Source organism: Panthera tigris, chromosome F2, assembly GCF_018350195.1.
Source record: "Panthera tigris isolate Pti1 chromosome F2, P.tigris_Pti1_mat1.1, whole genome shotgun sequence".
Classification (NCBI taxonomy): domain Eukaryota; kingdom Metazoa; phylum Chordata; class Mammalia; order Carnivora; family Felidae; genus Panthera; species Panthera tigris.
In genome coordinates this window covers 28,830,090-28,855,066 of record NC_056676.1, presented here as the reverse complement: position 1 = coordinate 28,855,066, position 24,977 = coordinate 28,830,090, and the positions used below count along the sequence as shown (strand labels likewise).

Sequence of the window (24,977 nt, the reverse complement as noted above, 5' to 3'; positions counted from 1 at the left end):
TTTCTCTCTGCCCCTCCCCCCTCAAAATAAATAAATAAACTTTTAAAAAATGTTAAAAAAAAAAAAAAAAGACAAGATGAGAAACAGTGCTGTGCAAAGCCATTTTGGAGCCTTGAGGTGGAAGGAAAAATCAGCAATACTGAGCCTACTTAAAATTTTGATATTTTGTGCATCATAGATTCTTTGAATTAACTTTGATATTTGAAAAATATTGCACGAAAATATTAAAATTATTTATATTGAGTTTTTTGGTGCCACCTTAAATTTTGCACCCAAGGTTTGGGGGCCTCGCTGACCTAACCCTAGCGTTGGGCATGGTTGGCTGGCAGAGAGACGGAAGGGTTGCTGAGGGTCAGATGCCTTCTTGGCCACTTGAGAAATACCAGATTCTTCCTGAAGGGACCACTGTGGTCGGCCCTCTTCCAGAGGAGTGAGTGTGGCTGTGTTGGTCTTAAATAACTTGGAAAGCTTTTATGTGAGTGTTGGTCATTTCTGCATACGTTAGGACTTTTTAAAGGTTATCTGGATGATATATATATATATTTTTAAAAGCTACAGGAAGGTGTTTCCTACCTCCACTAACAATGGAAAGAAATGTAATAAATTATTTTATTTTTTCTGGAATAAAATTTTTGTAGGCATTGAGTTTGTTCAGTTCATGACTGAGGTTAAGTTGCTGGATTTGATTAGCAGAGGAAATTAGAGACATTTACAAACCTCTTTCCTTGTTAGTGTAAATTAGTCTGATTTACTAGTTTAACATTTAAAGCCTTGGCAAGATCCCATTCTTGGCCTCTCAACTCTTCTCCTTTGCAGTAACTATATTGTGGAAACTAACAGAATCTGAGCGAATGCTGTATTTTTTAAATTCGTATTTTGGCAGAGTGCAATTTGGCGGTTTTTAGTGGTAGCTCAGACTTTCTTTTGTCCTGTACAGGGAGAGCCAGGTCATTTGAAGGTATAGAAAGTTGATGTGTGGATCCGGTCTAATTGGTTTTATTCTCACTGGGGCGGTAAAGAAGCCTAAGGGAGAATTTTACACAGCCTTCATACCTTACAGACCCTTTTTTTAAATCCCCAACAAGGTCTGCTGAGAACAGACCCAGTACCCGAGGAAGGGGAAGATGTTGCAGCCACGATCAGTGCCACAGAGACCCTATCAGAGGAGGAGCAACAAGAACTAAGAAGAGAACTTGCAAAGGTAAAGAAGCATTCCTTTCGGAACTTCCTGTTTTGCCCTTACAGTGTCATTTGTGTTTCTAAAGCACAAGGTAACAACGCGTCATTGGTTCCAGGGGAGAGAAAGCAACATGCATTTACTTTTCCTAGAGGTCTTGAGTGGGGGAGAAGAAATACAAGAGCATGATATCAGTTTGTTTTTATAGGAAAAAGGGTCTATAATGGGTGAAGGGAGTCTGAGAAGTAGAGTGTGATGGAGGAAATGGATGAGAGGAGGAATAGTGGATACCGTCACAGGGGCTGCACTAAGTCTGATACCCTTGGCTTTGCCCCTCCATCAGTGACTCTAGTCTTTCCTTTGCTGTGTTGTGGACATAGGCACTTTGAGCCCTCTTTCCTTCCCTCCCTTTCTCTCTCTTTTTCTTAAAATTAACCACTTGAAAGTGTACAATTCAGTGGCATTAAGCACATTCACATTGTTGTACAGCTATCACCTCTGTGTAGTTCCAGAACAATTTTATCACTCCCAGGGGAGACGCATACTCATTAAACTGGCGTCCTCAATCTCTCTTCCCTCATCCCCTGGCAACAATAGTCAGCTTTATGTCTTGTCTGTATGGATTTACTGATTCTGGATATTTTATTTAAATGGAATCATATAATATGTTACTTTGTGTATGTTTTTTAGGTTCACTTAGCACAATGTTTTTTGAGGTTCATTCTTGTTGTAGCACGTATTGGTACTTTACTATTTTTTATGGTTGAATAATATTCCATTTTACGTGTCTTCCACATTTTGTTTCTCTCTTTGTATGTTGATGGACGTTTGTGTGGTTTCCACATTTTTATAATTGTAGGCACTGAGCTGGGAACATTTGTATAAAAGTACTTGTTTGAATACCTGTTTTGAGTTCCTTTGGAGCTTTATCTAGAAGTGGGATTGCTGCATCAGGTGATAATTCCACGTTTAACTTTTTTGGGGAACTGCCGAACTACTCACAGCAGGGGCACCATTTTACATCCCAATCAGCTATTTCTCTACATCTTTGCCAATATTTGTTATTTTCTGTCTTTCTGAGTGTAAAGTGGTATCTCATTGTGCTTTTGATTTGTATTTCCCTAATGACTAATGATACTGAGCATTCGTGAGCTTATTAGCCACTTGTACACCTTCTTTGGAGAAATATCTATTCAAATTCTTTGTCCAGTTTTTCTTTTAATTGTCTGTTTTGTTGTTGAGATATTGAGCTCTTTATATATTCTGGATATTAGACCCTTACCAGGTATATTTTCTCCTGTATGTTTTTTCACTTTCTTCACAGTGTCTTGATGCTCATAAGGTTTAAATTTTGGTGGAATCTGGAGCGACTGGGTGGTTCAGTTGGTTAAGCGTCCGACTTCGGCTCAGGTCATGATCTTGTGGTTAATGAATTCGAGCCCTGCATCGAGCTCTGTGCTGACGGCTCTGAGCCTGGAGCCTGCTTCAGATTCTATATCTCCCTCTTTCTCTCTGCCCCTCCCCTGCTCACTTTCTCTCAAAAATAAACATTAAAAAAATTTAAATTTTGATAAAATCTAATTTTTCTTTAGTTGCTTTTGCTCTTGGTGTTATATCTAAGAACCCGTTTTGAAAGTTCAGATCATGAAGATTTACCCCTATGTTTTTTTCTCAGACTTTTAGCTCTTATATTTAAGCCTTTGATCTATTTCTTCTTTTTTTTTAATTTTTTAAACATTTATTCATTTTTGAGAGACAAAGTGTGACCAGGCAATGGGCAGAGAGAGAGGGAGACACAGAATCTGAAACAGGCTCCAGGCTCTGAGCTGTCAGCACAGAGCCCAACACAGGGCTCAAACTCACGGACCACAAGATCATGACCTGAGCTGAAGTCAGATGCTTAACTGATTGAGCCACCCAGGGGCCCCAACAAATGATAGTTTTCAGTTTGGAAAGGTTTTACATCAGAGTCACTGCCTGAGATAGTTGTAGACGTTTAAATAAAATAGGGATAAAAAAAATCCCCTCTCTTATTTTTTGGGTTCATTTTAGAGATGTAATTTGCATGCCATCAAATTCTACCTCTTTGGTTTATGTGTATTCACAAGGTTGTACAGTTATCACCACTATTTAATTCAAAACATTTCATCACCCAAAAAAGACACCCTGCTCTATTAGCAGTCACTCCCAGCCTACCCTTTGTCTCCAACCCTTGGCAACCACTGGTCTATTTTGTATTTTTATAGATTTGCCCCAGTCTAGGCATTGCATACAAGTGGGGTCAGACAATGTGTGGTCTTTTGGAACTGGCTTGTAGTATTTTTTCAAAGTTCATCCATGTTGTAAGACATATTCGTACGCCATTCATTTTCCTGGCTAAATAATATTCCATTTTATAGCTATCTGCCATGTTTTGGTTATCCATTCTTCAGTTGTTGGAGATTTAGGTGGTTTTCACTTTTTGCCTGCTAAGAATAATGCCACTGTGAATACTTGTGTCCAGGTGTTTTGTGCAGTTGTATGCTTTCAGTTTTCCTTCTATATACCTAGGAGTGGGATTCCTGGGTCCTATGATAACTCTTCTGTTCAGCTTTTTGAGGAACCACCAGAGCGTTTTACTGCCAAACTGCACCATTATCTTCTCCTTAGTAATATATGAGGGCTCCAATTTCTCTACATCCTTGCCAACCAACACTTGTTATCTTTTTTATTATAGTCATCCTAGTGGGGGTGAAGTAGGATCTCATTTGAATTTCTCACTAATGAATGGTATTGAGCATTTTCTCATATGATTATTGGTCATTTGTATATTTTCTTTGGTGAAATGTCTATTTAAAGCCTTTGTCCATTTTTAATTAGATTATTTGTCCTTATTATTGAGTTGTGTGTTCTGTGTTATGGATACTAGATCCTTATCAGATATATTCTTTGTGCTTTAAGGGCCATTCTTTTTTATATATGTATTTTTCCCTTTTTGAGATATGTATATTTTATATACATAGTATGTAATACATAATATATATGTTGAATTAAGGAATTGTAGCTGTGATGTGTTGAGCCAGGCATGTTGGTAGCACAATCTAACCGACAAAGGTAGGGAATACACTGGGTCATGTATTGTTCAGTAAGATTTATAGTGGTCTTTCTTGCCAGCTGTCATTAGGGGAAGTGAAAACTTCAGACAAGTGTCGGGGTAGAGTATGTATCTTTTAAGTCAGTTCTTTGGAGCATCTGAAAATTCGGAGCTGGGATAGAGAAGGAGGTATTGGAAAGCTAATAGTGTGCAATGAGAATTAACCAGTAAACTGAGAAGTAGAAGCTGAAAACCTGGGTTGAAATTCTGGTTCCTGCGTTATTAGTTTGATGACCTAGGGCAAATTATTTAATTTACTTGATTTTGAACCTCGTTCATTCATTGTTGCCTTTTTCTTTCCATATTCCACTTACAAATGACTTCTAAAACTGGCGCAGAATGAGAAGCACAGAGGATTACCTTTGTTCTGGACCTATCTTCTAATAATGCCATCTTCAGAACTATGTTTTATTTGTTTTGGTAGCCACATCACATTTGATTTATCCTTCTCTCCTTTTGTCAAGTACTGTTTTTCTTCACATTGTGTTCTTTAAAGATTTAATCAGCAGTGAAAACAGTTTAATAGCACTACATGTTGTTTTTTAAAGTCCATGCTGTCTTTGAAATCATAGAAGTGTGAGGTCAAGGCTGAGAATATGGTTTTGCAACAAGCCAAGAGAAGCATCTTTCTAAGGGGTCGAATATTAATGACTATCTCACTTTTTCAGCTTCCTGGGACAAAAGGTCTCTCCCACATGAGGTCTGTTTCTTTCTGTGGGTCTGCCTCTTTCCCTCTGTTTTTCTGGCTCAGCTTGTTGGCCTACTCTATAAGTCTTTTACTGTCCTTCATAGCTTCTGCATAGAGTTTTTGGCCTCATCAAGTATATTTAGGCTTCCATTTCTCATAATCTCACTGTGCCCTACCTGTACCTCAGGGCTTCTTTATCTAAGTCTTCCCAGCTTCTTCTCCCAATGTTATCTCAGTTTCTCAAGCTGGATTTCTGAATGAGAGAGACTGGAGTATCTCTTTTTACATCAGGCACATCACTCACTGATTGGTGGCCACTTGATGGGTTGGCTGTCCTTCGTTAGGGGCCCACCTCTAACTGCCCAGTTAAGGCTGGTCAGTCAGTGTCAAGGGGTCCACACAGGACTTCTGTGGGGCTCTCCGGGGGAGATAGTTTGATTTGTTTATGTCTGTGGCTTTGGCAGGCCCTGGGACGGACATTTCCAGATAAAGTCACATGAAATATATGGGAAGGTTGGCTTTCAGTTTGGCTTGGCTATGCACGTTTTGGTGGAGAGTAGAGATAGGTTTCATTTGGTACACAAATAGGAGTTTTGGGGGCTTTCTACTAGAACTGGCAAGCCGGAAATGCAGACCAGAGGTCAGAAGAGTGGATGTTAGAATAATTTGAATATCTTCTGTGTGGAGGTTCGAGCCCTAAGCTTCCATGACATAGTTGAGTAAAGACGTACAGAGAGAGGAGAAGGCTGAGGACAATTCAAGATAGAAATATAAGGAAGAGAAGAGAAGCTCTACGGGAGAGATCGGCACGTAACCAGTTTACTTATTAACAACATGCTGTATGTGGTTTTTAAAGAGATCAATGAATCAAAAAATGTTTTTAAATTTCTCCAGAATTTTTAGTATAATTTTGCACTAATAATATTAACTTTGCTATATTTTTACCCCATCTCCCTTCCTCATAGGTAGAAGAAGAAATCCAGACTCTGTCTCAAGTGTTAGCAGCAAAAGAGAAGCATCTAGCAGAGATCAAACGGAAACTTGGGATCAATTCACTACAGGAACTAAAACAGAACATTGCCAAAGGCTGGCAGGATGTGACAGCAACATCTGCGTATGTCCCCTTGATCATACATTTTTCTAGAGAATGTAAAGGACACTTTTGCTCCTTTTGTCTGGGTAGGGGAACAGAAAGGGGCTGAGGGATGCTTCTGCGACCCTTCTTTATACTACACAGGGCACTTCCTCCTGCCCAGTTCTCAAGTGTACCCGAGTCTTCTCTAACTTTGGTCTTTCAGACTGTTCTAGGGGATAGAAAGAAAACCAGCCTCGTAGGTGAGTTGAAGAACTAACGTTTACGTTCCAAAAATGTTATATATTGACTTGCCAGAAATGCACCTATGTCACTTAGTCCTCAGAATACCCAAATAGGGTGGGTGGTGAGATAGCCCGAGAGAAGGAAACGGATCAGATAAGTTTTGAGGTCACAAAACTCAAAATGTAGGGGCAGCATTTGAACTCAGATTTGACCAAGTACAGAGCCAGTCTTCTTTTTACTTCCTCATAAGACTCTTGGCTCATCGTCTCTGATATGTGCTGGTGGCAGAGGCCCACCCCTTAATCTTCTTGTCTTTTTGATCACATACATTTTGATACGGCCTTGATCATGATGCAGTTTTGTTTCCTAGCGTAAGGAGGAGCCAGCTTCTGGTAACAGATTCTGAAGTATGTTCTATAAAATTTTTTTTATAAGTTTACTTAGTTATTTTTGAGAGAGAGTGCATGTGCATGAGTGCAGGGCAGAAAGAGAAGGAGGGAGAAAGTCCCAAGCAGGCTTCATGTTATCAGCACAGAGCCCGATGCGGGGCTTGAACTCATAAACCAGGAGATCGTGACCTGAGTGGAGATCAAGAGTTGGACGCTTAACGGACTGAGTCACCCAGGCGCACCTGAAGTCTGTGTTCATCCATGCGCTGAGCTGGTTACCAGCAGCAGTGAGGCTGACTGCATCTTGACATGACAACACTAGGACACTAGGGTGTCTACCCCCTTTGGTCCACTTCCGACCCATATAAGTCCATATAAGATTCTTTGTGAATCACCATAAACTTTTTATTTTTAGTATTTTTTCTTGATGGGATGAGTAAAAATGCCTGAGCATCCCTGTCAATAACAGGAGGATCTTAACCTCTTTGTAGCTACCATATTAATTTAGTTTTGTTTGTCCTTCATTAATCCCTGGGTAGATGGGAAGAGGAAGGTGGTAAATGATAGCTTTATGCTATAGCAAATATCATACTTGAGTCATTTTAAGTATTCCGGCGAGAGTCCACAAGTCCTCATGTGGTAGCTCTGCAGATATGCAAAATTAAAAAAATTCTTTACGGCCATATAACTTACTTGGATAAAAAGTACCCAGGGACCTTACCTTGCTTCTGCTCCCTTTTTAGGGAATAAAGTTATAAAAGGCATGTGAGGAATTTGATTTCATTTTTGTTTGGCTTTAGTGGAAAAGAATAAGAGGTATAATTTCAGCCTCTGGCTCATTTTCAGCTTTTCTCTATGACTATTTTTACCCCTTACCCTGATTTCCTTGGCCCCGCCTTTATAGGCGTCTGTTTGGCTGTCCTAGGGCACTGCCGAAGATTGAGCCTGCATGATGGTTAACGATAAAACGATGTGATGATGTTGTCCTGGTGGTTATGAAGGATTTGGGATGTTCTAAAAACAATTTTTTTTTAAAAAGGTTTTTGAGAGCTCTCCAAGAGGTGGTGATCATTCTTTAAATTATTGCTATTAGAAAAGGTTAGCTTACCTTTTCTTTACTCTGTTCTTTTATAATTTAATATAGATACAAAAAGACCTCTGAAACCTTATCTCAAGCTGGACAGAAGGCATCCGCTGCTTTCTCATCTGTTGGATCGGTCATCACCAAAAAGCTGGAAGATGTAAAGTATGTCCTCATTTCTCCTTGCTCATTAAGTAGCTGAGGCAAATTAAAATATGTTGTGGTTGCATGTATTTCCTGACTTTGTGGATAATGCTGGATTCTCCTGTCTTCAAGTGAGGGAGGCCTCTCCAGGACCTGAAATATTGCCTCAGTTATTTTAGGCGTAGCCTTCTGGCTCTTAGGCATAGCGTTCAAAATAATCATCTTGCGAGTACTTTTAAGGTTGTTGGAAAATTCTGGTTGTGCATTTTTGTCCTTTTAGTCCTTCCTGATCATGCAGGGTAAGTATGTCTCTTGTGGTTGCAAGTTTGTGGTTGTGGGCCGAGCCTGTGGTCCTCCTGGCGACAGGTCCGGGAGTGCTGCCTGCACGCGTGGACCGAGACCGGCTTCAGTTCTGCGTGGTACACTGTTATACCGTGGTGCGATTACCACATGCTCATCCGTGTACTGGTTTGTACTAATGTGTAAGCTCTCTCTACATTCGTGCTTAGGCCCACATCTTGATATTGAGCTTTGCTTTTTGTTTTGCATTTATATTTCAGATGAGTCTGCAGAATTTTCCTGGCAGTTTTAATAAAACCACTTCACAGTGCTTTTGTGCATCCTCCCTGCTCCCCCCCCGCCCCGCCCCCGCCATGTTGATTCAAATAGCACTGAAAGTGACAAACATGGTTTAAATTTGCTGTGCTTCTGTTGGCATGAAAGTGTTTTTGTTTTACTAACAAAACCCTCAGATTGCATGACTTTGTGTTTTTCATTTGTGGGGAATGTAGCTTTTACAACCAGAATTTTGTTGGTTGAATAAGTTTCGCAACCAATGTATATTTATTACGTACCCAAAAATCCAAATGACTTCTTGTATTTGGACCATCATCATTCTAAGCATCTGTGTAATAAACATAGCTTACTGGCTTTCTTTTGACAATTTATGTACATCTCTGAGGTGCTCTCATGTCTTTCTATGCCAGCTTGATTGTCTAGACCTTTAGAGTCCAGTTTAAGCCTTACACGACTTTTAAAAAGTAGGTTATTCCATTGTTTTAGATTTACCAGAACCTGCTTTCTTTTTTAATGCTTACTGTGGCTTCTTACAGAATGCAAGCCTTTTCACATTCCTTTAGGTAAGGACAGCTTGAACCATCCCTGCAGCTGTAGCCGGTGTCTAAGACAAGTGTGCTTAATTAGACTTTATTATGCCACGTTGGATGGTTGTGTTCGTCCACTGCATACTTTTCTTGCGTTTGGAATATCTTTTTCCTTAGTGCATACCTATTTTTAAGGGAGGGTTTTTGTATACCGTGGGTAACGGATAAATTAAAAGAAGAATAATTGGACACTGTGGTTCAGGGATATGGAAATGATTTTGACATTTCTTACTTTTTTGTTGGTGGTGGTGGTCAAAAGAAGCAGCTCAACCATGGCATACAGAATTCCTCCCTTTTAATGTCTGACTTTGTTTGTTTTTGATGCTTTAATTTCTTTGGTGCTTTTGTAAGGATGTTGGAATTCTCCTTCACGTGGGTCCCATTATGCTTCTGTAATAGAGTGCACATGTACTGCCTCATGATGTCAGTCTTCCGTCTTCTACAGGTTACTCTGATCACTTTTTTTTTTTTTCATTGTGGTAAAGTAGACATAAAATATACCCATTACTCTGCACTTTCCAGTATTTGTTTTACTAGCTTATAGTTTTTACTATTTTTTAAATTTCTTTACACTATACTCTTTGCATATGCAGGTAAGGAAATTTCATGGTTGCAAAAGGAAAAATAGCCTATTAGGCTAAAAACAAACAAACAAACAATCAACCACACACACATTAAAAAGATGTCAGCCCAAACCATGTCTTATAGACGGAATCTTTGTGATGCTGAGCAAACCTCTTCTCTGTCTCCCATACAGACTGTTTATCCAATGAATAGAGAAAACTAAGTTGGAGAAAGGTCTTTAGAGTGTAAGCAGGAAAGACAACATGGTCTGCTGCTTCCATTTCTGTTCTTCTAGTGCGAATTATGTTCTCAGTCACTTGCTGTAGTCTAGCTGTTTGTCTGCTTAAGTAAGGAAACTTAAACTTATCGCTGAGGCCTTTCTGGCCTAGTGACACTTGGCCCAGGAAGTCAGAGCCAACCATAGGGATAAGAAGATCAAGAAATAGGTGGTTTTGTATTTTTGGTATTCAATTAAAAATGGCCTCAGTGCTTTAGGCAGCTGTTAAGACCACTTTATCCACAGTCGTTTGAGTTGTGTGAATATGTATTCAGTCACAGGATCCACTCTGCTCCCGTTAGACTGCATTTTGTGGACAGGCCCACGGAATATAACCATACATCAGATATGGCTCTCATACTGAAAGACCTTACAATCTTTGAGTGGATGGAGTAGGGGAAGGGGGTTGGGACTAGGAATAAGTTAAGGTGGAAGAGCCCTGTTAACCCTGGATTATGTAACAATGTTAGATGTGATAGAAATAAAAATATAAAAATATTTTTGTACGTGCTGTTGGGGAATGTTTCATCAGTACACGTCCCTGTTCTTTCTCTGTAGTTTTAAGATTAAGCAAATTCACATAAGATGGCTCAGTATGTGCTGTCTTATTAATTGACCAGGAACAGATTAGGTATTGACACTCTTTTCTAGCTCCTTATACAGTCAACATTTTTATTTCATTTAAAAACTATAATTGAGATTACACTCTGCCATTTTTAGTCCTGTTTCTAATAATATATTGTGTATCCATACGTGGAAGTTTAAGTAAGACTTTTGATTAAAACCTGGAAATGAAAGATACAAGATTATTTTCTGAAAGCTAAATTTTATAAGTCTCACGGATTAAAAGTTGGCTAAAGTCACTTAAATTTCTCGGCCAAGAAGCCCTGATTGTGATCTGATTTCGTGTGTTCACATGTAAAAATATATGAGAACATATAAAATAGAAACACATAAAAACATACATAATAGAAAACCTGTATGAAGAAAAACCGCATCTTTTAGATCAGTGAGTCACGGTGGCAAAGACTGGCCCAAAAACTGTCCAAGGAGAGGAAGCTTGGAAAGTAGATTTTGAGGGTTTCAGTCCCAGCAGCAAGGCCTTTGCTCCCATGGAGACGATGTGAGAGGCCTCTTTTGCCAAGTGCTTGAAATAGTTGCTTAATCCTGTCAACCTCCCTTTGTTTTGAGTCCCTGTGTACCCAGCAAGCTTGTGGCAATGATTTCACTCTCGGACAGAATTGTGGTTGATTTGCTGACATGAATTGTTAGACCCTGCAACAGTTTTTAGGTCACATTGTCAATTAATCAATTGGTACTTGGGATTTAGATATGTTCCTTACACCCCAGGTGGGTGTGCAAGGAGGAGGAAGTGGAGGAGAAAAGAGAGAGATCGGTTTTTAGTCCCCTGAGAATTAGGTGTCTGTGACAGCTGGGTCGAGGGCCAGATGTGGGACATGGTAATGAGAACTATCGGGGGAAGCTCTTTAGGGACAGCCAGCCTTTCCCCTCAGGTGTTGTGTTCATATCCACCCATCTCATATTTGCTCATTGTCTATACATATGTGTTGAGCATTGATTCATGCCTTTAAGTTTTTGAGAGGAACTTTGGAATTTTTTTGAGAGAAACCCTTCTCATTTTCCTTGGTGCCAGTGTTAAACATCAATTTCAGTGTTACTAATAGTATAGTATAGTAATTCAGCAGCTTCATTAGTCAAGAATTTTGATATATTTAAGAGGAAGTGCTAATTAACTTTGCTTTTATTTCCAAAGGAAGTTTCTCCTGTTTACGTGTGTATTTCTTCATATAAATCTCTAGATATCCTTTTTTGTTTGTTTGGGACTCATTAAGGTTATTCCAGACCATTCTGTTCTGCTGAAAATTTTCACCCCTTAACGGGAACAGAAGTGATGTCTTCTCTTTCAGAGAGTACTTTTCGATTAGAATTTGAAAAGCTTTATTGAACTTTTCTACCTTTCATGCCCATATTTCCTGATTTTAGTTACAAGTTTTTGTTCATTCATGCTTTCATTCAGAAGTATTTATTGAACGCTAACCATGTGCCAGACCTTGGTCCAGACTGTGTGGTCCGAGTTACCAACTGAAATAACAACTGGGTGCAATGCAAACGTTTTAAAGACTGCAATGTAATATGAAATAAATGTTAATGTGTGTTTCTGTTAAAGTCATCTGTGGTAATAATAATGGTGAATAATTATGTCCCAGGCAAGGCTCTATATAGTCCCTCCGAAGTAAGTGCTGTTATTGTTTTGATTTTGCAGAGGAGGAAACTGAACCATAGAGAGGTTAAGTGACTCCCCCCAAGATCACACAGCTAAGTGGCTGAAGCCCAAGCTTTGAACCCAGACAGCACCCTGGTTCTGGAGCCTGTATTCTTCTCTGCATTGTTCTGCCTCCCCAGAGTGATCAAGGTTTAAGAATAGGCCCCTCCAGGCACTGGCCAGCAGTTACTTTGGCTTATCACTTACAGTCAAGAAATTATTGTGAGGGCACAATGGAAAAATAATACATAGATAGCTCTCAAAAGCGTGTCTGGCACCTAGTAAGCATTCAAACATGCTAACCATTAACTCTTTCTTTTTTTTCTCTGTGTAGTACCTACCACTTCCTTTCTTCTCTTTCCTCCCTTTATGTCTCCCCTCTTATTGTGATTGGGGATGAAAAGATCAAGGAACTGTGTAAGAAACCAGGAAAATTTAAAAAATCAATTCAGCTTTTTAAAAGAATGACTTTTTTTTTTTTTAACACATATTTTTTTATCTTAGAGAGACAGAGAGAGAGCACAAGGGGAAAGGGCAGAGAGAGAAGGAGACGCAGAATCCGAAGCAGGCTCCAGGCTCTGAGCTGTTGGTACAGAGCCTGACATGCGGCTCAAACTCACAAAATGTGAGATCATGACCTGAGTCAAAGTCGGACGCTTAACTGACTGAGCCACCCAGGTGCCCCAAAAGAATAACTTTTTAAAAAAATGTTTACTTATTTTCAGACGGAGACTGCTGTATTTCCAGGATTATTGTTTTCTCTTATTTGCCTTATTTGTGAGTTTCCCCTTTCTTCCTGGTACCTCCTTACATTAATGTTCCACTCCCATCCCTTACCTAATCAGGGGAGACCCCTTGATTACACACAGGCATAGCTCTGCACTGACTTCTTGTTTTCATTCTCCATCCCCTGATAATTTGGGGCGATGTTTACTATTCAGTTTTTCAACTCTCATCACCTTGGTTTATTTCTTATGTAGGATAATCCTGAAGTAATTTGTGCCCTGGATGTTGAATTTACAGTCAACTTGATGTATTTAGAATTCATTTTATGATCATTTCTTCCACTTTGCCTTTGACTTGTTTCCTCTTAACTAGCTTGTATGCTGGTTCAAGGGGGCACAGAACCCAGAAAATGACCATTGGAAGGAATGAGTTTTCAGTGGGTGTTTAGGGACAGTGGCTACAATTAGCTATGGATTTCTGAAATTTGCACTTTACGTATTTCCTCATTTTGTTGATACTATTGAATTCATTCAGGGAGTCCCACGAACAAGCAGTTTATCATACATCCAAGCCATCACTCCCCTTCTTTTGCCAGAATTTGGTAATTCTGCCAAAATGAATGTTCTAGTGAAGAGTCTTGGTTATGAGGAACAAAAAATTAGGTAAACCAGCTTCCCTAAGAAGGAGAATGTGTCGCATAGAAAGTTCTTTTGGAATCTGAGAAGAAAGGTAGCAAGCCCTTTCCCCCTCCCAGACTAGTCCTGCTGGTTGGAAAGCTAGTAAAATCAAGGTTGCTTCCAGAAGCCAAGGAAATTGCTGTTCCTCTCTCACCCTGCCCTCTTCCTTGCGTAGTCATCTCTGCTTCCTTTCTTCTACCTCTCCGTGCACTATATTCAGTCCTTTCTTGGGGAACTGGCTGCTTCTGCATTCTTGCAGCCTGTACCTCCTGGTCCCATGAAAGGCCTTCCTCAACGTCTAAGCCCACATAACTTTTTAGCTCATGTACCTAGCCATTAACCAGTAGTTTAGTGTACAAAATCCCAGGACAAGAATCTTAATTGTCCTCTTTTTTTGTTTTTTCTTTCTTTTCATTCACTCCAAACAGTCTGCAGATTACCAGATTAGTTGTGGTGGGTGGAGTTCTACTGATCCAGTTATCATTACTGATGATGATGGAAGGGGGCTGTGGAAATGTGATTAGACAGCCTCTTTAGAAGGCTCTAAACTAGTGTAAATGATTGTAATTAATAGTAATTAATAGTATTGTAAACTAAGAAGGATGATTTTTATGAATCTCTATCCTTCAGGTATGGATCTAGCCCACTGCAATAGATTAAGCAGGAAAAGCATTAGCCAATTCTCCTAGAATGTAGTCTTGTACCCAAGGTATCTACCACTGTTATAGTATAGAGAGAATGGCGAGCTGCCTGGATTGTTTCCTGTGTTACGTATGACATTAAGTATGAAGATGTCCAGATACTTTACTGATTATTTTGACTATGTGAACTGCCAGTGTATTTTGATTTATATCTAGATCATACTTCATGTCACTACATATTAGTGCAAAACTAGATTTGGGAGCTACTCTTTAAACACACTGTCATGTGTAACAACTGATTTTTTGAGAAAACTTAAATCACACATGCAATATTCAAATATAATTAAGAATACCTTGGACTGTCCAGCTTACCTGAAGGAAAGATTTCCTACCAAAGCGGCTCTGCCAGTGATCAAAATACTGTAAGCATAGTAATCCTATCAGCAATTTACAGTGACTTTGTGAGCCCACGAATTAAAGTGCTTTCATCTTGCGAGGTGGTCTCTATGGGAGATGGCTGAGAGTAGATAACCTTGAGCCTGAACGGTCGGTAAACTGCATTGCCTTTGAGAAAGAAGTTGGTGCTAGTAAAACAAAGGGCCAAAAATGACCATTAAGAACATTTAGTTCATTGGGCTGAAGTATAAGTGTCTCTTATTAGAAAATTGATACTACTAAGGAGTGATCTCTAAATCACTTTCAGTTGTCAAATAGGTGATTTATTTTGAAGCCTTCCTGTTTTGGTCTGGTCACAAATATGTGGGAGAAAGGCAGCCGCTGGCGCCCTTCACCAGCCTCACTTGTGCCTGTGTGTATCTGTATGTGTGCTTCGTTTTTTGAGGGGAGGCGGTGAACATTGAATCAGGAGTCCCAAAGACCCAGGTTCCATCCTACTGTGACCTTGGGTAAATCACTTAACTTCTGAGCCTCGGTGCTTGATGCCCCATAGATACAGGTGAAAAGCACTGTAGAATTTTCAGAGTGCTATAAAAGTGCAAGGTTGAATTATTAGCTCTGTCAACTACATGGGTTAAATTGGCTCATGAACGGGCATCTGGCTGGCTCAGTTGGAGCGTGCGACTCTTGATCTTGGGGTCCTGAGTTCGAGCCCCACGTTGGGTGTAGAGATTATTTAAATAAATAACTTAGAAGAACAATAAAAAATTGAATCAAAAATAATTTGCTCATGAATACAAGTGCATTGGAATAATTTTTATCCCCTCCACCTCAAAAAGTAGATAAATCTTCATGGTGCCAAAAGAATGAGCCCCTAGAAAGCTGCGTTTTATAATGTCTAATCACGATACTAACTTCATGTCTATCTCTTTTTAATGCTGCCTCTTAGTATCCGCTCCATTCAACATTCAATTAGCATGCCTGCTATGAGGTAAAGTATTTTATTTTTACAAAATGTAGCTGATCTTGCTCTTTCTTATTCTTTATTTCAATGTGTAACTTGAACTGTTCTGAAGCGGGGAGCTAGGATTCTGCTCTAAACAAGCTGCGTGTTTAACGCTGTATCAGTTTTCAGTTGCTCCTTCTATAATGTTAAGGTGGGTGCAAGTGATCCAATAAAGGTTTGTGATTTAAAAAAAAGAGTTATTATTTCTACCTTATTTTGTAAACCTATTAAATTGCTTCACATTTTAAATCTGCTTAACTGTAAAAGTGAACACTACCCATCTAATAAAGCTCTTCATAGGTAACAGCTGTCCCACCACCTCTGTCTGCTAAAGCTACTCGGCTTTCCAACCTCCCTATTTCCACTTCCCTCATCCTATTCTGACATTTGGAGCCAACTGTGATTCAGTTCTGCCATCCTCTTCCATCAGGAAACAACGTGCAAGCGGTGCATGTTTCTGTCTCATTAACCTCTCCAGAGAGGCAGGGGATTTTTAACAACACTTGCTTGGCTTAACCTTTAGTATACATCAGAACTACCTGGAGAGCTTGTTAAACCCCCTGCTTGCTGAACCCCGCCCCCTCTGGTTTCTGATTTCTATAGGCTTGAGGTGGGAACCGAGAACTTGCATTGCCCACGACTTCCCAAGAGCTATGGATGCCTCTGGGGGACTACCCCTTGGGCCTGGTTGCCCATCACCACTGTGGAAAGGAGAGAACCCCTTGTTCCCTTCTTCACCTTTTTCATCTATGTAATAGGAAGGATATTTGAGGTCAGGTGGATAGTTTAAAAGCTTCGGAAACCCAGACGTGAGTGACATAGGTTCTGTGATCCTCGTTGATTAATATGGATGAGTGTGAAGACATGGGAGAGGCTTTCCGTGGGCTCAGAGTGCTCTGTCAGTTGGGGCAGCTTTGTGATGTAGGCAAAACCACATTTCTGTGCTTCTTCCTTCCTTTTGGTCTCTCTTTCCTCATCTCTACTGCTGCTCCCTGGAACCAGGATCCCTGTTGTGGAAACTCATGTGGTCTGCTTGTCCTGCTTGGTGATGGGGGTTCATGTAGGACTCTTTGCCAGGCAATATGTGAATTTAAACACGAGTTTTAGAGTATAGCTACCTTAACCAAAATTAAACTGATCTAAGGGTGGCACACTTAGATGGTTAGAGAAGTGACAGAATTCGTGTTTTACCGACTTTGTTCCTTCTCACACATGTACTTGACTACATCTATATCATGTATATCTGAGACAGGCTGTTTGTGGAACTGAAGGCATTGTTGTAGAAATCTTAGACCAGAATTTGATCATCTTACCTAATAATACATATTTGCCTCTATGCCTGCACAGACATACACAGCTAAATCTGTTTCTTTGCTGATTGAGAATAACTGTGAAGAGGAATACAATCAACTAATGATGTTTCAAAATCAGTGAGTTTTTTTCAGTGTTTTTAATTTTACTGTTTTTCTTTCTCTCCGTAGAAACTCCCCAACTTTCAAATCATTTGAAGAAAAAGTTGAAAACTTAAAGGCAAGTAGAGATGAATAGAATCTTAGTGATGTCTTGCTTGGTGCCTTAATTTTTTTTTTGCTGTGGGTAAATTATTCACATTACTCTTTCTTTCTAAAAATATTTAGAGCCTTGATGACTTTATTCTTTACATTATTATAGGTGATATGTACTCTTTTAATCAATGTTTTGAGTGTATGTTGTAGCATGGTAGATGCTAAACGCTAAAAGGAAATGTGTAATTTAAAAAGCCAGTAGTACTTGAGAAGTGTGTACTGCTCCAATACATTGAAAATTGAACAAAATTTAATATAAATTTTATTGTAGAAAATTAGCAACAACATCGAAAAGCCCAAAAAAAACACACAAAAGTTGGTCCTGTCACCCGGAGTCAGTGATATGTATGTAGTTGGCCTATAATGTTAATGCTTTAAGAAGGAATTAACCAGATACAACATAAACATTTTCCTTTATCATTAAATATTCTTCCTCAGTATTATGTTCAATGGATGTTTACATGTACCTTGTGACAGATATTGATTGTTCAATCCTCAGTCATTAGACATTTGTATTATGATGGTGATCACTATTGATGATTCACTGTTTTATTTTTTGATTGCTTTGATTACAGTGAAGGTGGGCATTTTCAGTGATTATTTTTATTAATTTATAAATTATATTTTCAAAATTATGTTCAAAACTATAAAATTATTAACTCTTAGGATCACAAGTGACCAGAAAGGTTGTCTGGTTCCTGACCAGTTCCCAGCCTTCTCTTCAGTTTGGGCAAAGCAGTGTTTCATTTCTTCCTAAACAAATCCTGATAATTAACTGTGGGTATTTTTTAAGGATTAAAATTATTATCTTAAGCGTTTTATATAAATCTGCTTAAAAACAAATATTCAGATTTAGTCTTTCATAATTGTAACCGAGTTACTTATTTTTATTTATCTTTTTTTAATTTTTTTTTAACGTTTATTTATTTTTGAGACAGAGAGAGACAGAGCATGAACGGGGGAGGGTCAGAGAGAGAGAGAGGGAGACACAGAATCTGAAACAGGCTCCAGGCTCTGAGCTGTCAGCACAGAGCCTGACGCGGGGCTCGAACTCACGGACCGTGAGATCATGACCTGAGCCGAAGTCGGACGCTTAACTGACTGAGCCACCCAGGCGCCCCTGAGTTACTTATTTTTAAATGCATCTTTTTTAAATTACAGAGGCAGGGGCTACTTATGGAAAGGAACCCAAACACTGTAGTGTGGTTTGGGTCTTTTTTTCTTGCCCATACAGACACTAATACACACCTTTTCTGTTTCCACATAAATGTATAAACATTTTGCAGATATGAATCACAACTGCACACACAGTCCTATAACTTGTTCATCCAGCCCCCACTAGCATATGTGCTGTATGATCCCACAAACACAAGGACCTGTTCTTACTCACTCATGCTTCTCAAGGGCCTGGATTAGTCCTTGGCACATTGATGCTACTTAATACATATTTGATGAGCAACAAGTATATCCTAGTCATTCTTCTAGGTCAGTAGGAGACCTGCTTTATTCTTTTTAATACCTAGTCATGTGTTTGCAATTAAACTGTACATTACAGGAAGTCAGTTGTCACTATTTAGGATTATCTTGAGTCTCTCCTTGAAATCTGCCTTAAGCATTAGTTTTTGAAATGACGGGTTGGAAAAAACAGATAGCTGTATTCTTTAGACACTGAAGAGGACTAGAAACTTCCAGGTCATTTACTATATATTCTGCCTCTGAGTGTATTTAGATTCTATAAATTGTGGTGAAACTTGCTTTTGAAACATGACTAGGCACCATTCAGATAAAAACATGTAATTTTTAGAAGTATAGTATAGGAAACAGCTATCCCCCCAAAAGCTGTAAAATATAGTTGTACACTTGGGATGTAATTTTGCTAAATTACCTTTATGTTCAATTAAATATTGGGTCTACATGTACTTATGTTTAGATTTTGGATTGGTTCATTTATCTCTGATAATTGAGCATTTGCCATGTGCCAGATGATGAATGGTAGGCCCTGGAGATACCCCAGTGAGCAAGAGAGATACAGACCCTTTCTGCAAGATGTGTAGGCAATTAAATGGCCATTGAAAATAAAGTGAGTGGGGGCACCTGGTTGGCTTAGTCAGTTAAGCGTCCAACTTCAGCTCAGGTCATGATCTCACGGTTTGTGAGCTTGAGCCCCGCGTGAGGCTCAGAGCCTGGAGCCTGCTTTGGATTCTGTGTCTCCCTCTCTCTCTCTGCCCTTCCCCTGCTTTTGCTCTCTCTCTCTCTCAAAAATAAATAAACATTAAAAAAAAAAAAAAAACACAGCAAAAAGTAAGGTAAGGCTCCATGACGGGGAGACTTGGGGATGCAGAAACATCTGACCTAGCTTAGGAAGGAAGGTAAGAGAGGGTTTCTTACAGGACAAGATAATATAAATGGAGGCCTTTAGGTTGAGGAGAATGTTTTAAAAGCTTTGACACCTTTTTGAGGAATACCAGGCATTTTGCTGTGCTGTAGGGTAGTGGGCAGGAGATAAAGCTCGAGTGATGGGTAGGCTGCACTAAAGAATTTGGACTTAGGGCAATGAGAAGCTTCTGAAGGATTTTAAACAATGTGGGTGGTGTATTCTGTGCATTTTAGAAAGATCACTGGTGCCCTGCAGATCTAAGGAGATCTGGAGTCAGGGAGACTGGTTAGGAGGAAGGAGTTGTAATCCAGGCCAAAGATGGCGGTGGAGTGAATTAAGGTAGTGCTGACGGGACAGAGTTGAGAGATATTTAGAATTTAGAAATGACAGCCAAAAAGTTAGTGACTGATTGGATGTGGAACAAGATGGAGCAGGATCAAGGATGACTCCCAGGTGTCTGGCCAAGACAGCTAGGTGAGTGCTACAGTTATGTAAAGTCTTAAGAATAGAGAAGGAACCAGTTGTGGAGGGAGGTGTTCAATGTTAGACATGTGTAAGGGTCTTAGTATTTTCCTATAATTAAGACATGTGTTTTAATAAATTTAACAAATATACAGTGGACATAAGTTGTGCAGATTTTTCAGACAATTCAGAGATTATGGATGGGAGACCAAAAAGAAGGAGAGAAAATTTCAACAAGATTCCAGCCGATAATGTGTCTGTGGCTAGTCGGTTAAGATTGAGCTAAGAGCAGGTCAAGTTAAACCTATGAGTTTCATTGTTGGTTGACTGTTTGTTTTTTTTTTAATTTTTAAATTTTTTTTTTTTTAATTTATTTTTGAGAGAGAGAGAGAGTACTAGTGGGGTAGGGGCAGAGAGAGAGGGAGACACAGAATCGGAAGCAGGCTCTAAGCTGTCAGCACAGAGACCGACGTGGGACTTGAGATCATGACCTGAGCCGAGGTTGGATGATTAACCGACTGAGCCACTCAGGCACCCCTGTTGACTGGTTTCTTAATGTTAGTCAGCTGTCTTGCTGGTCATTAAGGATGTAACAGAGAGAGCATAGATACATCAGTGTTATTAAGGATGAAGTGACATCATAAAGGTTTGGAAAAACATAAAGTATTATCCAAATGTATGGTAGACCTCTTCATGCAGACAAATGTTTATTGACAATATCAGGCCAGATCAATTGGAGTAATGCTCCACAAACTTTAACTTGTCAAGAAGCACCTGGAGATCTTTGTAGCTGGAGGTGGGGAGGTTGGTCTGAGACTCTTCCTAACAAGCTCCCAGGTGTCGCGGAGTCAGTCTGTGTGTTATGATTAAAGCACACCGTAAGTAGCACTGGGTTAGAAAGTTTACACCGTAAGTGGGGGAAAAAAAAAAAAAAAAAAAAATATATATATATATATATATATTTCTATCCTTTGTTGTATTTAGTATTTCTTGAATGAGTGTAGCTCAATGAACAATTGGATGGAATACGAAGTGCTATCCAAATATAAAGAGACTTCAGTAGGTATTTTAGAATAAGAGGTCTGAAAAAGGTTTTCAGACAAATTTCCCTGTGAAGAGCATTGAGCAGGTGGGAAAAAAGAGGAGGGGTGGGAGTATTTCAGCAGAGAAGACTGCACGGTTTTCTATTACGCGGCACCGAATGTTGCAACAGTACTAAATTCCGTACATGCAGAGAACAGTCACTGGGCTGCTAGGTGCCTGATTTATGTGTTCCTCGAAGTAAAATCCGAGTTACTTTTTTTTTTTTTTTGCAGCGTCAGCTGAGCGTTTCGTTTCATGATGTTTTGTCCTTTTTGCACTTTTTTTTTAAAAGTCTAAGGTAGGGGGAACCAAGCCTGCTGGTGGGGATTTCGGAGAAGTCTTGAATTCAACCGCAAATGCCAGTGCCACCTCGGAGCCTCTTCCGGAGCAGACGCAGGGGGGCCTGTGAGGTGCTTACCTGTGTGATGCCGCCCACTGCCAGCCGCTGCAAGCAGCATCCAAGCACATCATGTCAACACTCATTGCTCTCAGTTCCCACCGGATGTGCTTTTACTTAGCTTTACATGTTTATCTGACCAAATAGTTTGTGGGTTGAACACCATAAAAGTATCTTCACCTCTGTTCCTGGGAAACACCCTTTCATGTGCATTTAAGGCCCCCGATATAGGAAACACTGTTGTAAAAACACATGTAATACCTGGGGATCCTCATTAGAATGATCCAAAAATCGTCAGGTTTCTCATAACTGCTTTCCTACTTTATAAAACTGCTCTGGATCTGGGATGTCAGTTTGATCTTTGTCTTCAAAACGATTTTCTTTGTTTTCTCTTTGAACCTCTGTATATTTGATTGCTAACTAAAATTTAAAGTTCTCTGAATTCTGGTTATTAAAAGTTTTGGCATAATTTTCTTTACCTCCAAGGGAAGAGTTACCAGCTACAAAAAATATTTTTGAGTAAACATTCTGGTATGAGGTATCTTCTATCGTGTGTGTCTGAAGACAGCAGACTAAATAAATCAGCTCTACATCCAATTTGTTATGGTTTGTAAGTGACAACATGTACAGCAATTCAAACTCCTAGGTGACTCCAGAGTGGAACCATCTTATCCGTGTCACCCTTTGTGACAGTAACCATTTTAGTGTATTTGTTATTATGCCATTTATATCAACTTATTTTTCACAAGATTAAATTTTTAGTTTCAGAGTAAATTGCAAAATAACATTCTGAAGCAAGCATACTGTAATTCTTAGTAAATTGAAATATGAACACTCTCAACAAATGTTCCATTCGAAAGCCTGGAAGATTTTTAGCTGTAATCAATCACGTTAGGGGAAACATTGCTGTCTTCATTTAATTCATTCAGCACCGTTTAAAAATAAGCACACAAAGTTGTAGGACTAAAAAACTTGAACAGATTTTATAATAAGGGGTTGGTGGTAACTCCTGAGGATTTAATGCATTAATGAAAATCAACACACTGTTTTTTACTTACTTGTTTTCAGTGTCTTAGAAATTATACAATGATACTGTAGACATTGCCCCCTATTTTGAAAAAATGGCAGGGCTGAATGAACCAAAGCCTCTCAAAGTATCTGCATGGAGGCCAAGGTACTCTATTCTAATAGCTACTTATTCATCACTATTACCTTTTCATTATTCTGTGTATGGTTATGGCCTATAATGTTGTATTTGTTATTTATCAAGTTGTGATTGTTTTATTGTTTATGCCAAATGTTAATTGCCAAGCTTGGAGTGACCTAAGGCATTTTTTTAAAAGCATGACTAGATTTACTTCAGGATAAATTATCTTATGAAAACCAAATTTGAAAAGCCACAAGTGTCGATTGTCGTAAGTAACATGCTACCATTCTTGATTGCTAGAGCTTTTGTTATAGCACTTTAGATGCAACTGAAAATATGCTCTATTAAATGTGAAAAGCCTAATAAATTCTGTATATCAGTAGTATAGGTCTCAATATTTATTGTGAGACCAATGGTCTGGAAACAGCTTGTATTAAATAATCAACTGGTGTCTATGCAAAAAAAAAAAAAAACCCCACAAAAACATTATTTTTACTATCTGCTTTAAATCACTGCTTAATGGTGTTAGACTAACATATAAATTCTTTCCTTAAATGAGGCTTTAAGGCAAATGTCCTAGTTGTTGAAGCATTGTCCTGGAGGAGTGGATCTGTAGAAATTTGTCTTTTTATAGAAATACTCTGGTTACTCAGCATAACTGTTAAGTTATTTTTTTCCAACTAGTCTTTCATTTAAAAAAAAAAAATCACAACATCATCTTTTCATCACATTGTTTCTTGGGTGTCCTGCCCCATTACTATCTTTCAACAAGACAAAATGGAGTAAGATTGGAATTTCTTTAGCTGAGTGAAATATACTCAAGTCTTTTTACTTTTTTTAGTGAGAAATGATAGCACAAGGGTTGGAAAATGGGATGGGTGTATGTGGGTATTGGTGATTGTTGTGAAAAACACTGGGGAATCACTTTTCAAGACATCTACCTGTATTTACTTTTTAAAATGATTTAACAGATTGCAAAGTACTCTGCATTTTAGAAGAAGGAGTAAAAAGCGAGAGGATATTTAGAAAAACAAACATTGGACTTAGAAATATTATTCAAAATAGTCTTTGTGGAAGATTCAATATTACAAATTCACAGATATTTAACAAATTTGGATTATCATAGCGATTACTAAGAATACCAGAGAGGTCCTGGTCACTCTATTGAATTTTGTGTTTGACACTGTGAGGAAACAGCAACTTGAGAGTGAAATCTCACATACTGAAGAATTCACGAAGTGTAATAGAAGAAAAATAATCCCAGAAATTAACCCGTTTTTACAAAAGAATGTCTTCAATTTATGGAGTTTGTGGAAAATAAAGCAAGAATTCTTATGTTTATGAGGTCAAAGGAATCAATAAAAGAGAGGAGAATTCACTGGATTATCATTTTAGTAACTCAAACTATTGAAATAGAGAAAATACATCTTTAATTTGGAATCACTGTCTCTGGATCTGTTAATTAAATGCACACTGTATTATTATTATTTTTTTTTTGTATAGTATTTGAAAACAATAAAAATTCTGTAATTTGGGTATGGGTCCTTTTGTATGTATTACCTGTCAAGGAAAGAGGTGAGTCCATTATACAACTTCTGTCTAGACACTTCATATCCTAGATATGGAAAAAAAAAACCCTAAGTAGCTGTATGGAATCAAGTGTGTCAAACAAAATTGAATAAGCTACATGTTGACTGTAAGTGACTATTTGCTATATCTAGGCAGAGGAGTTGCTGCATAAAGTCCTATGTCAGGATCACATGTGTTTCTTTATAGCTCTTAAGACCCAGATGAAAAATCAGATTGTTTTGTGAAGAAACATTTGGCCATTAATTCGGGACTGTCCCATTGTAATTGGATTAATTATAGAGACCATGTTGGGTTAGAGTTAATATAAAGCATTATCCCTTTGGGGGCACCTGGGTGGCTCAGTCGGTTAAGCATCCAATTCTTGACTTCAGATCAGGTCATGATCTCATATTTCATGAGATGGAGCCTCACGTCAGGCTCTGTGCTGACAGCACTGAGCCTGTTTGGGATTCTCTTTCTCCCACTTTCTGCCCCTCCCCCCCCCCATAAATAAACTTAAGTATATATATTTAAAGCATCACTTTTAAGTAAATTTGCAAACCTTATACAAGTAATTTCCATATTCTGATTCTGAAATCAAAGTGAACCAAATCAGAATGAGCCAAAAGAACTCACTCTTAGTTTGTAAGCCTCCAGAGGGCAGGGCCTGCAGGTACCTATCACCTGCCAGGACTTCATACTTAAATAAATGC

The 24,977-nt window shown here is 38.9% G+C and overlaps 1 protein-coding gene across 9 annotated transcripts in view; it reads left to right on the top strand.

Moving 5' to 3' along the window:
* TPD52 (tumor protein D52) overlaps window positions 1-22,369 on the top strand; it is a 108,443-nt gene extending 86,074 nt beyond the window's left edge. For 8 of the 9 annotated variants that reach the window (XM_042972914.1, XM_042972913.1, XM_042972911.1 and 5 more), the window contains 5 exons: window positions 1,086-1,201; window positions 5,964-6,112; window positions 7,850-7,951; window positions 17,146-17,194; window positions 21,444-22,369. In XM_042972914.1, the coding sequence (XP_042828848.1) occupies window positions 1,086-1,201; window positions 5,964-6,112; window positions 7,850-7,951; window positions 17,146-17,194; window positions 21,444-21,560 (533 nt within the window). In that variant the 3' untranslated portion in view covers window positions 21,561-22,369. Of the gene's footprint in view, window positions 1-1,085; window positions 1,202-5,963; window positions 6,113-7,849; window positions 7,952-17,145; window positions 17,195-21,384 lie in introns of all 9 variants that reach the window. The other variant, XM_042972909.1, reaches the window with a different exon arrangement.
* Window positions 22,370-24,977: the final 2,608 nt, after the last annotated feature.